This window comes from Pipra filicauda, unplaced genomic scaffold, assembly GCF_003945595.2.
Source record: "Pipra filicauda isolate LSUMZ 115617 unplaced genomic scaffold, ASM394559v2 scaffold114_size2234877_pilon, whole genome shotgun sequence".
NCBI lineage: Eukaryota > Metazoa > Chordata > Aves > Passeriformes > Pipridae > Pipra > Pipra filicauda.
In genome coordinates this window covers 776,595-789,893 of record NW_024103596.1, presented here as the reverse complement: position 1 = coordinate 789,893, position 13,299 = coordinate 776,595, and the positions used below count along the sequence as shown (strand labels likewise).

At 48.1% G+C, this 13,299-nt stretch overlaps 1 protein-coding gene across 2 annotated transcripts in view; it reads right to left on the bottom strand.

Moving 5' to 3' along the window:
• Positions 1 to 715: 715 nt before the first annotated feature.
• RASAL2 (RAS protein activator like 2) overlaps positions 716 to 13,299 on the bottom strand; it is a 163,989-nt gene continuing 151,405 nt past the window's right edge. The window contains exons 13-18 of one of the 2 annotated variants that reach the window (XM_039384025.1): positions 11,058 to 11,192; positions 9,494 to 9,696; positions 8,954 to 9,041; positions 6,908 to 6,938; positions 3,924 to 4,994; positions 716 to 3,457 (exon numbers count right to left, since the gene is read on the bottom strand). In XM_039384025.1, the coding sequence (XP_039239959.1) occupies positions 4,864 to 4,994; positions 6,908 to 6,938; positions 8,954 to 9,041; positions 9,494 to 9,696; positions 11,058 to 11,192 (588 nt within the window). In that variant the 3' untranslated portion in view covers positions 716 to 3,457; positions 3,924 to 4,863. The remainder of the gene's footprint in view (positions 3,458 to 3,923; positions 4,995 to 6,907; positions 6,939 to 8,953; positions 9,042 to 9,493; positions 9,697 to 11,057; positions 11,193 to 13,299) is intronic. The other variant, XM_039384023.1, reaches the window with a different exon arrangement.

Below are 13,299 nucleotides of genomic sequence, written 5' to 3'. Positions count from 1 at the left end.
AGTCCTCAAATGTATCTATATCTGTACATATTACAAGAACCTTCAAAAATTATTCACAGAACAAAAATAAATCTTCTTTAGAACAAACCCAGGCAATGAAATGCAGAAATGGATCTCAGAGACCAAACAGTCCAGTGCTACGAGCATAAAAATACGCCTTGAAAAACAAGTTTATTCCTTTTTAAGGTGTACTTTGTTGAAATAAAAAATAAATTATTTAGAGCTATCACTGTAAAACAGTTCTGCGTAGTAACACTCTTATTAAGGCCCTTGAGACAGAAAGTCTATTTTTACAGGTAGGATTCCTGGCAGGCATGGTCTGTAAGGACATGCTCACTCTCCTGGGAGTTAACTTACTGTGGAGAAGCAAACACCTAAAAACATTGGCCTAAATTTAACCCTTTTTCCTCTGGCAGACTCAGCTGGATACCTGTGGCTGACCAAGCCAATCACTGATGGAAATACATTTTGTGGTCCAACCCAGACAGGAATTGTTTTCCAGGAACAACACAGACATTTGTGCAGAACACAAGCAGAATTCACACATACAGGGAAGTATTGCTGACACATCCCACGGGCATGGCTGGACAACTGATGGACTTCAAGTCAAAAGCTGGTGGGCTTAAGCAAGCATTAAAACATGAGATTAATATATCATGAGAAATAAAAACAAGCTAAGCCAACCCAAGGCAAATGCATGTACATAAAATAAACCTCATTTCTCAGAGGATTTATTAGATGGATAAAGAATTTGTTAGTGAATACACCTCATACTCTCTAACTAGAAAGTACACACATCCCTTTCCAGGCTCCTGTAGATCCCCTGCCTGAGTTATGCCACTGGAGAGGAACGTGGCAAAATGTGTAGCTGCATGAATCTGTGCTTTTATGCATAGCTGCCCATTTCTGACACAGCAGGGAAAAAACAGCTTGTAATTCCTGGATGTGAAATCTATTTCCCTTAAAAAAAAAAGGTCTGAATTCCTAGAGTTGCAAAGAACAGGGATTTACAGGATGCTGCCCCTAGGCTGTGCTCCCTCTGTCCTCTTAGTGCCTATCCCATGTCACTCTGGCCACCTCTCACACACTGCAGACACCACACACAGTGTGCCACGAGGCCACACACAAGAGGCTGCTCGGCTTCCCTGAGCACTCAGAAGCCTGGGTGGCTTTGAGGTTTGGGAAGAATCCTCCTGGAAAGGTACTAACATGGCCAGCACTGACCGAGACGCCAGGATGGGGCGACTTTCCTGTTCAGTCTGAGGAATACACGAGTATTCCTTCCTCCTACAGGCTATTCCATTTTTCCTACCCTCCTTCATCTGTTTCCTTGCACAGGATTAGACACAGCCCAGTGCCTTTGCTCAGAGTACAAACCCAAACCCAGTGTCTGTCACGCTCCCCATCACACACATCACACTATTCCCTCCCTCGCTGCTGCAGAACCCACTGGCTACGAGTCTAAACCCAAACGTGCTCAGGCCCAGGCAGGGCTCCTGCTCCCGAGCAGACACGTGGTTTAGTGCCACTTGAATTTTTATCAGTCTGGATGAAACAGGAACTGGCATTTTCACATATTGTCAGCTTGAGGCGGCTGAAAATTTCTCTGGAAAGCTGCTCGGTAACAAACCAGGAGAGACAGCTGCCAGGAGCAGAGTGTTTTGTGCTGCAGCTGATCAATTCTAGTCTTGCAGCACTGAGTCTGCAACCCTCACCCCCTCCGGGGTCAGCAGGCAGCATCTCCTCGGCGGCAGGACTCGGAGGAGAACACTTTGCACCTCAGGGGAGAAACTGGAATAGGAGAGAAACAACCAGCCCAGCAACGAGCTGTGAGGACCACACTGATGGGTCAGACTCTAAAAGAGTCGCTACTTTTTCCTACAAGCTTGAGAAACACACAGAAGGTACATCGTTAGAGTGATGCACGACTGAAACAGGTGATCAGACCTCACCAAAACAAATGGATCTTGGGGCAGGGATCATTTCCCCTCTAAAAATCCAGGCTGAAATGCTGCCCCTATTGCATTTTGCTGCAGAAACCAAAGTGGACACCTCAGACAGAGCCTTCAGCATCAAACCACACAACTGAGCCAGCCCCTCTGCCAGTACCAGGGCGCTGGGGAGCACAAGTGAAAGGCATTTCCCCAATTAATGCCAGACTCACACTCCCAGAACAACACATCTGCTTCTGCCTCATTCTATCAGTGCAGATCAGCTGTTTTCACGCCTCGGTCACAGCACACCCCACTATCTGCACTCTGCAACAAGTCAGCAACGCACATGCCCATCCCAAAAGGCTACTTCTGGGAACACGTTTCCCGTGCTGCAGCTGTGCAATTCCAGCACATAGCTGTGGGGAGATGCAGCTCCCACAGAAATACTCCACAAACAGGGGGTTGCAAAGGTTTTGTGTCAAAGAGCCGCTCACACGACAGGTTAATACAGACTCGAGAGGCTTCTACGGCTGTGAGACATGAAGGAAGGAAGGAGGAACTTAAAGGCACAGTTTGAGGAAGAAAATATCAGAGGTCAGCAAGGACCTAGAGCTGGAAGACAGTTTGGAAAGTATGGAAAAGTAATCACTGCTGAGCAAATGCAGAGCACAACCCCCGGTGTGTCTGTGCTGACCCCAAACAAGCCAGGGCCGCTCCTCGGCCTTCAGCACCAAGTCACAGCCCAGCAGCCAGAACAGCTTTGATCTCAAAGAACCCAGCACTGAACACCAGCCCCAACTGGCTGCAGACTAGTGAGCTCTAGAAGGCCTTGCCAGGATTGATCCACACCCATCCTACAGTGCAGGACACACTGATGCAGACTCACGGAACACGCTGGGGTGACAATGGTAACTCAAGTACTGTGACACAAGCATCAGGCACAGCAGTTACACACTGCACCCACCAGCTGCATTAACCACAGAGATTCATCCATTTCCAAAAAAACCCCAAGCAAACCTGACAACCAAATCTGGGTCTTAGTATTGTGCCAATAATTCATGTGCAAGAAACTGGCTTAGGAACTCCTGCATTTTTCATGACACACCCCACACCCAGGCACCTCTCGAGCTTTTGTCTCCAACTCAAGTAAACTTTCCCAATTTCCACAACACGCGTGAATGGTTAATCACACCCGTTATCAGTACATTTCTGTAATTCAAAATTTCAATTGCTGCTCCAATAAGTTTATTTACTGTGAGTTTGGGGGCCAGAAATGCACAGCAAAAACTGGAAGTGAAGATTCACGTGCTATTACATGACTCCAGAGACTGGGGCTTTAAAAAAAAAAAACCCTCTCAGATTAACTATTGTGGCATTTGATGAAATCATGAGAATTGACAATACAAAGTCATTTCCTGCTCACCTGCTGCAGGTTGTGAATGTCACTATTTCCCAGGAGAAGGTCACTTTGGAATGATATCCCATTCACACACAGCCTGTAAGCATGCTCCTATGAAATGCAACTGGAAGGAATTGGAGACAAAAGCTTAGTCAAAACTCCTCAAGGAAAACTGGTATCTACAGAACTCAAAAAAAAAAAAAATCATTCCTTTAAAGTATCCAGAGAAAGAAAATTTCAGTGGAAACGGAAGATCACACCTTTAATTGGAACTAGACTGGTTAAGCAAGTGGCTGAAACACTGAAAATGAGCGAGCGTTAAAATACAGAAATCCTCTAGAAAAAGGGAATTTTGCATATGGAATCTCCTGTGCTGGGCACGGGCACCCTTTGATTAGCCCTTTCCGAGAGCATTAACCTGGTTGTTCCGGATGGAGTGCAGAGAGGGAATTCAGGGTGCTGCTGCACAGTGTGTACAGTGGGGACTGGCCAGAAATTGTTAAAAAAGTATTTACAGGTCTGTAAATTCTCCAAACAGAAAATATAAAACTGCATTAGTAAAAAAAAAAAAAAAAAAGAAAGAATCCTACCAGGAAATCCTGCAGATTCCCTCTGTCTGACGGGAAGCCTGACTGTGCAAATGCAAGGAAACCGGGTTGCTGCTCCCACTTTGTACCTTGTCAAAATCGTCAGAAAGACTCTTTTTTTTCTGGAGTCCTATTGAAAGCAGGTACAGGACACAGCAAGAGTCAGTTTTCTTGCTAAAATGTTTGCTACCAAGTTTGCGTTCGGTTAAAGACCAGCTGGGGAAGAGGGGGGATGAACCCAGCCAATGAGTTTTCCTATGGAATCCATTCCATTCCACTCATGTCCTCCTAACAGCCAGCTGCTGTCTCAGGTACTCCACTGCTCACCTCTTTCACCCACAACACACACACACACACACACTCCCCTCTTCCTCCTCCCAGGACTGCAGTGCTTTCAATAGGAGAAAAACATAATAAAAATAATAATAATAATAATAATAATAAAAATAGCAATAATTAAAAAAATCTACAGTATTCACCTCCTTTTGGTATTTTACATTGGCATTTTCTGTACACGACCCAAGAGCTCCCTCTATTTACACAGTGATCCGGAAGGACTTGTTCTCGGGAGCCTGCTTCTCCTGGCCCTGAGTGGGGAATCAAAGCCCACCCTTCAGACTCGGTTTTCCAATTTTATTAAACTGAAAAAAAATGTACAATACTTTATTAAATGTACAATACTATCTTAAAACGATTTTAAATACAATTTCTTTAAATACAATCTTAAAACGACTTTAGAATAATTTTAGAACAATTTTTTTTTTTTTTCCCCCAAACAGTACAGTTTTTAAACAATACAATTTCCAATGTACAGAACTATGTACAACAACGACAACGGGGAGGGGGGGGTGGGTGGTGGTGTCTCGAGTCTGCTCCGTCTCGGCTCTTCCGCGGAGCGGGTGGGCAGCACCGGGGGGCAGGTCAGAAGCTGCTGTTCTTGAATTCACCATTCTCCGTGATGGAAAGCTTGGGGGGGTTCCCATTCCGGACGTGCATGGTGTAGCGCTCCTTCACCTGCGTCAGGGCGCTCATCAGCCGCGTGTTGGCCGAGTCCAGGAACACGATCCGCTTCTCCTGCAACAGACACCCCACAGCGTCAGAGCTCCCCCACGCACCCGGCGGCCTCGGCGGGGAGCGGCCCCCGGGGGGTTCCGGGCGGAGGCAGCTGGGCCAACGTTCCCTGGTGAGATGGGCTGCCTGCCTCTTTCTGTTTTCCGGGGGTGCCACGGGCTCCGCTCCGGCCCTCCTGGACTTCTGGCGCGACAGCGAGTCCCGGTGACATCGGTGAATTGATCCAGCCGTGGGGGCTCCACCCAGCCAGCGGGATTTTGCCACAGGGGAGCCAGAGTGTGTGTGGGGGGGTGTGTGTTGGTGTTAATAACAACGATAGCCAATTTAAATATTGTTTTTAAAACTGTGTCAGAAAAACAGAAACAGGCAGCAGAAAACAAAAAGTGGTGGGGGTTTCGTCTGGCAGAGAAAACAAGTGGTATCTACCGGCCGTAGTCTCTGTATTTTGGATGGAGTGTGCTCAGAGTAAAACTCATGGGATGCTTGAAACAAATAAATAACAATTAAAAAAAAAAAGCGGATAACGGCAGCCTGCGGTGACGGTGCAACAGCAACACAGAGAAGCAGCAGCCAAAAGCTAACGCTCAGGGGTTATTGGAGGTGAGGGGGACAGGGCAGAGTGGGTGGGGGGAGATGCCATCGACAGAACACAAAGAACAAACACGGAACACGCTGCTCCTAGACCCATTCCAGCTCAGGGGGCTCCCAGGCTCCACGAATCCGTGTGCCCGGTTAGATTCTCCTTGCACAGAAGGTGCCAGCCTCCACCTTCAGCAGACAGCTCCAGGATGGGGGCTAAATTTATATAACCCATCACCAGCCCCAGGCTGCTGACAGTGGGGTATCTGCAGTGGGATACAGCACTGGAGGGACAAGCCAGAGAGTCGGTGGCACAATCAGAAATGACAATTTTCATCTTTCCTAAAAAAGTAGTAATAACAGTGCAGCCACAGAAAGCAGCACTAGAGTCAGCAGAGAGGTAACTGTGCTCTCCATGCTACCAACTGATTGGCTTTTGTTCTTTGAGAAGGGAGAATGCCTAATTTACTCGACTGAAATAAGCTGTGTGCAGGAACTCTTCCCAGTCCAGCCCATTGAGAAACAAAATGGAGGGGAAAAAACGATGCAGGGAAGGTACAAACATTAAGGAAGTTCAGACACAGTGCTCAGGAGACCCACGAGCTACCACAGGCCCTTGGGATTCAGATCCCAGCCCATCAGGGTGTGGTACAGCACTAATCAGCAATGTTTGCTTTTCTCAGCGGGCTCCCCCACAGGGTTAAGTGCTCAGGGGCAAAAACAAGGCAGAATTTAAGTCCTGCTTCTGTTAGGGCCCTGAAGAGACCAAGCTCTGTGTAAATAAACAGAAGGGGAAGCACAAGGCACAGAGGCCTGCCCTGGCCCTCATCCTGATCCAGCTGATGGGAGCAGGGAGAACACAGAGCAGGGGAGTTACAGGCCTTTCCTCTCCTGTGCTGAAATGAACCCTGCAGAACACAACTGCCTCAGCAGGAATGTGGTCCTCAGCAAGGCAAAGCTCCTACTCCTAAATTTCACCTGGAATACATAATTTAGAATGAAAATATCTCTGTCTGAAAATTTTTCCGAAACATTTCTGCAGAATTTCCCCCAAGGGTTCAGAATAAAAGGCTGGTTTGTTTTCTGGCACCGCTGAGCTCTCACTGAGCCGGTCTGCAAAACAGCTGGAAATCTGCACTTGGAAAATCCATCTGAAGAGGATGAGCTTGGTGAGTAGAGGCATCTTCTCACTGAAAGGAAAATTAGATCTACCAGGCACATCTCTAACGTGCTCGGATCGGGCACAGGGAGCGGGAGGAGCTGGAATGGGTAGGAGGTCAGTGTGCTGGGCCAGGACTGGGTACTGCTCAGCTAGAGAACTGAGTGGGTTTACTTGCCTGTTGGAATTATCTCATCCCCATTTATGACCTGTAATTTAACACAGCGGAGATGTCACTTGCAATAGCAGCTGGGCCAGTACTCTTTTGCAGCTCCGCTGCTCCCAGGAGAGGGTTTAGCCAGACCTATCCCCTGCTTGGTCAGAGACCCAGAGCCTGGAACCACCCGAGGTGCTGCTCAGGGTCAGGAGAACAGCTCGTGCCCTGTGCCAGTGCCACTAAGCACAAAATCCCGGGTCAGTGCTGCCCGTGGCAGCCTTTAACTCTTCAGCCAGGTGTGATGGGCTGGGTTACAACTCCACGAATGTCACGTAAAAAAACCCTTTCCTTTTCTAGCCAACTGAAGGAATCACAGACTAAATAAAATCTTCCAAGCACAACTTCAAGGGATTGCTACAGAACCCAGCAAACACCTGGGCTCCTCCGGCGAGTCTGTTCCGAATCTTTCACCAGTTTCCTCCTCTGCTCAGGTACCCAAGAAAGGGCAATGACAACTACACTTCCCCCATGGCCTGTCATGCCCATGACAGTGAAGCAGTTAAGGTTTGCTGGTGACCTTGCTTGTCCAAGAAAAAAAGAGTCAAATTAAAAGAGGAATCATTAATGCTGCTGGTTTGCTCCTGGTTTTTTTTTTTCCACAATTTCCACCTCAGGTGATAAATGCCCCATCATTTTATGAAGTGTGGTGGAAGATCACCCCCAGCCCTGAGGGTCTGAAGGTCTCACAAGTCAGCAGTGGCCCCTCTGACAGCTGGTGACACTGGGATCAGAGTGGTCCACGCTCCACCTTGCTAGTCCATAACCAACACTGAGGCTGGGAGCCTCCTGGCACGGACAGGTAACAACGGGAAGGGCAGGTTTCTTGCTCAGTCACAATCTATCAAGTCTTCCCCTCCAAAACTCACTTTTTATGTTTGCTCAGTGCCCCTTCTACCTTCTCGAGGCAGTTGAAAAATGTGTCACCCCCTTCGGAATCCAGGCTGCTGTCTGGATCAGCTGCCATTCCATGTGTGGAACAGTGAGATACCCTGACTGTGCCTACCTCCAAAAAAACTGCCCAGCACATTCACATATTTCAAAAACAAAAATCTTTATAAATATGTGTTACCAGGCTTTTAAAAACACAGCTTTTTGCTGCTTTATATTTTCCTCCAGTTCCATGTGAGTTCAAACATTTCTAATACCCCAGTGCCACCTTTAAACATGTTCAACAGCCTCAATAGAGGCTCCCCCTCCACCACTCTTTGTGTAGAGAAGCAACTTTCTGAAATTGGGTTATTCCTGAAAAAATTATTAAGGAAAGTTTCCAGCTGGAACTCCTGAAAAGCCCAGAAGCAGGAAAGAGACCCTCCAAATGCAAATACCACAAATGTAACACGCCAGGCAGATACAAACCAGTCCCAGGTCCTGTTGTGGGATCAGCACAGACACAGAGGAAAAGCTGGAATGACCCCATAGGATACACCCACATGCACTGCCTGCTGGATCCCCTCCCCACAGCTGCCCTGGGGTGACCAGGGCAGGCACTGCAGGTCTGTGGAAAATGGGCACTTCCCCAGGACTACCAGGGATGGCCAACTGGGGTGAAATGCCACACATGACATTCCCAGAGCAATGCTCTGTTGCAGCATTCTCTTTCCTTGACCCCACTGTCCAAAGCCATGCTTGGAGCTGGCACAGCTGAGATGCATGCACATGGCAGCTGAACTATGCTGGGGTGAGGCACAGCTTTCCCAGAGGTCCCAGGCCCACACTTGGAACAACATCTCCACAATGCACTGCTGTTCCTTTACTCCCTTGGAATCTCACAAAGTAGCAAAGGTTTTGGAGAAGTGATCAGTCCTGGGATTTGTTGCCAGGCTGCCTCAAAGCCCAGGTCAGGCAGGTCTGTATGAATTAAACACCCCAATTCTCTCCCAGAAGGCAGTAAGTGACACCATGGGCTGACCCGGCTTGGGAGATAGGGAACAATGCTGGGGCAGGGGAGAGAGGGAGAATAAAGGGTTCTACACACGAGTTCTTGGAGATCCCAAGCTCCTTACCTACCTGTGCATCAATGATTTTCTGCTTTGCATCAATGACAGCTTGCATCTCTGCGTGATCCTTTTTCAGCTCCTCTTCAACGGCCATGAGTCTGATGAGCAGAGAGGGACAAATTAGGACAGTTTAATACTATTCCCGAGTGTTTCAGGTACTCTGGCCTGTTGGTTTGACTTCTGTGCTTGTCCTGGCTCTGGCAAGGGAAGCGGGGAAGAATTCTGCTGCTCTCAGGAAAGATTATCTCTCCATCTGACACTCCCAATTGCTTAACCTTGTTATTCTCAGAATGGACACTGCCAAAAACGCAACTGCTCTGACAAACTGATCTCACGTACAGATTCCAAACAAAGGAAGAAAGATCTGCAATAAGTACAACAGAGACCAGGGTTACACAATTCCCAAACATTTTCCTTTGCTCTCCCGACAATCTCAGGCACGCTTCCCCACCTGCATCCCCCTTTCTTCACCTCTAAGACAGGACGGAGAGAACACGTGGCACAGGGGAGCTGCTTGTGCTGCCCACTCCCGAACTTCCCAAAGCCTCACCTGCTGATGATGCTTTTCATCTGGCTGTCCTTCTCCTCCTGCTGCCTGCGCAGTCTCTCCTCGCTGTCCTCCAGCCTAGACTTGTACTCCAGCAGCAGCTTCTGCATCTGCTGCTCCTGCACCAGGAGCCGCCGCTCGTACTCCTCCAGCCGGCGGCTGGACACCCGCAGGCGCTCCTTCAGCTTCGCTATCTCCTGCTCGTACTGCAGGGGGGCAAGGAGGGTTACACGGTATTACTTTATAAATCAGATGCAAAGGAAAAGAAGAGATCAGGTCATCGTAATGCCCTGCTGCTCTTAAGAGGATGCTGGGTTTTTTTGGAATGAGAAATAAGTTGATCGAAGTAAAGGAAGTGACAAGCAAACCTGGGGGCAACACAGAGAGGAGCACGGAGGCTCCCACTGGGCATCAAGCTGCTCCCACGCTGTGGGGTGTCACTCTGCAGCACAATTCAAGCAGTCAGGGGGCTCTGACATGGCTCTGACTCGTAACATCTCCTGTTACTCCAGATCTGAGCAGTTCCCAGACAGATGCTGCTAATGGCCTGTCAACTGGCCTGGGGTGCCCAAACCTACAAACCAGACTCACGCAGGACACAAATAATTCACTCTTCAGGACCTAACCAGGGCATGAAACCTCAGGTGAAGTCAGAACAAACCAGTCACTGCAGACCAGAGCCTGTCAGGTTACCTGGCTGAAGTTTTGGTCTTCTATTTCTTGTCTCTGTGGACAATCACTTCTGCAATAGTGCCATGAATCTGAACATATTCCTTTGTTTTGGGTTCATTCACCTTTCTTAACAATCTTATGTTCCGGCTTCTTTGTCCACTGAATGTTCTTCTCCTCACTCCCTGTCTTCTCAAAATACCAAAACTCTTATACAACTTCATGCCCACAGCAGCATGTGGATGTAACTGTACTTGGAAAAATGGAATCTACTTCTGAAAAAACATATGCTTTAAAAAAACCAGATCATAAAGATTTCCATGCAGCCCAGAAACGTTGCACTACCTGGGTGACAGGCATTTGCCTCAGGGGAAGCCCAAGACAATATTTGACTGCAACTGCTGATGAAGGCTGAGCTGCATTTACCGAGCCCTGTGCAGTCGCTGAGCACATCCTAAGCTATCCTCTGTCAGGTTAACAACCCTGATTTTTTTTTTTTACAGAGTTAATGATCACTAAAATGTTTTGCAAGCAGAGAAGAATGGCAGAATGTTGTAGCTGTAGTGCATAAATAAAAAATAATAAAAACTAATGACTTGAGCAGGATGTAATACACTCGGGCAGCGTGACTCACGATGCACTAGGTGCCAGATGTGATGTACAAGCTCAGCTCTGTCAGTTTGCTCCCATTTGACATGCTGCAGCCTGTAATCTGTGCTATGGGATGCTGTACTGCAGGAATGTGTGGCAGCATGTACAGCAGGAGCTCTGCCAATACAACCCGAGTGCAAACCCGTGACGCTGCGACAGCAGGGCCTGAAAGCCCATCCGAGCTCGGCTGTGGGTGCACAGGACTCACTGGTACCCCTGAGCTGGCTGCACACAGAATAAAATCTACCTTCTCAGCGTGCTTGACATCATCCAGGCTCTGTGCTGTGTCCTTCTTGGCCTCCTCATACTGGCCGTTGTTGAAGACCCAGGCAGCCGTCCTTTCCACCGGTGACAACGTGGCAGAGTCCACAGGCGACTGCACCTGGGGCAGAGACAGCTGTAAGCATCCCTCGGAGAAACCACACACAAACCAGCTCTAAAATTCCCTTCATTTGGAGGAGAAAGATGCCCATGACTGTCAGTCTCAAAGGATCCCCAAAACCTCTCCTGCAGGGATACACCATCCTCCCCCTTGACTCTGGACGTGCAGCAACTACCTGAATCCCTCTAAAACCAATGCACTTGAGAAATTTTTCTCTCTCTCTAAGTTCTTGTTTCCCAATCTTGTTCTCGCCTTTGCCACGCTGTCAGTAAGGTTTTCTCACCCTGCCATGTCTCCCACAGAGAAAACAGAGTGACAAAGCTTTGCTCACAGGTAGGAGAGGTTGGTTTCCTTGGAGTGCTGAGGAGCTGAACTTGGGAGCAGCTTCCTCAGCCAGGCTGGGACAGACTACAGAGGAGCATGGGACTGCACAGCTTGGATCTGGGACAGCACAGCAGGACTTTACTGTGGCAGGGGGGTGCGACAATGTCATAGCAGTGCTGAGTGGGAGAACTGTCCAACCTCTTTGGAGGCTCTCTCTCCTCTTTAAGGGAATCCAAAAAGGGAGCCAAGAAAAAAAAACCCAAGAAACTCTCCGCTTGGCTGGGGAAAACACGTCTTGCTACAAATTCCAAGCAATTTTCATGGACAAAGACGAGTTTATAAGCACAGGAATTAGCATAATTACCCCTGAAAGAGTAATACTGTCTCAAGTTCTTGAGAAATGCAAAAGATCAACTCCCCCCCCAACTGCAGCTTCTTTTTGTGCCCAGGCAGCTCTTCAGCTCCCTGCCTGGCCCCATGTTGAACCAAAGTGCAACATCTTCCCTGGCTGGGGCTTCTGAAGTCCCACTTTCAGCCAGGAGCTCTCCATGGGGGAGGGACAGCTTCTTTAGGAGTCAGGGATCACATCACCCTCCCGTTGTGTTTCTCATCCCAGGAGGACAGGGCTGGCAGGTGCTGCATCTGCTGCCACAGCCCAACTATCCTGAGCATCCATGGAAGAAGCCTCAGTAAAGATGGGTGTAAAGGCAAAGGAGAGATGGAGGATTAGCAAAAATCCCTGTATTTAGCAGAGGCCTTTTCCCTAGAAGGAAGTCTTCACAGCAGAAAGGCTAATAGCCCCTTAGGTATAGTGTGGCAGCCTGGCAAAGCTCCTTAATTCAGATTTATTTTTATGGCATTTGCTGTCAGGCAGCCACAGCAAGGGAGACTATGAACTGTGTGTGTGGCTCTGCCACCAACAGGCTCTTCCCAGAGGTAAATACTTTGGCTCTGTGAGTATTTGGAGAACTCAGGAGCAGCGATGGATAAGCATTCACTGGAGCTATGGAGGACTGAGAAAGTAGAAATGTGACTACAAAGTAGTCCATGCCCAGCCATGTTCCAGACTGCTGAGCAGCAGCAAACCTGGCCAAACAACCTTGCAAGTTTAGGACGGATTACTTCCAGCAGCCAAACTCTGAAAGCCAACAAAGAGTAAGTGGATGGCAAGCACTTCACAAGCCCATGGGTTATGAGTTATACTCTACTAAAGGGGAAAAAAGAACCAGCCTGCTAGGATAGAAAACAGAGTGGGAAAATAATGTATTTAATTACCCTTCCTTTGCCTCTCTTCCACAAGCATACCCACTTCAAATGATACACAATTGCTTTTTTGGGTGTTACTAACTTGGCCTATTAAAGCTTTGCTTTGTGATTCAGTGTTTCTGGTCTCGTACTTCAGTGAGCTTCAGGTATCAAAGTAGTTTTGAAGCCCTGATTGCTCCTGGGTTCCCAGGCATTCAGATTTTCTGCCTTTAATTGCAGCATTCAGGAGTTTGCCAAGAACGCTCCACTGACAGGGACAGCAGGAAAACCTTGGGCAGAGGTTGCTCTGCCAGCTTCACCTCACAGCCCAAAGCCTTCCTCCTGCAAAACCTCTGACCTGCACATCGAGTTTTTTACCCTCACTGCAGTGCCGAGCATTTAAATTTCTCTTTAAATTAACTCAGGAAAAGATTTTCCTACACAGCAAATCACAACAGGATTATCATTATTTCTTTCAAAAATGGTAAAGGAATGTTGGCTTTTTGACAGGAAACCTTTGATTTAGAGTTGCCTATGA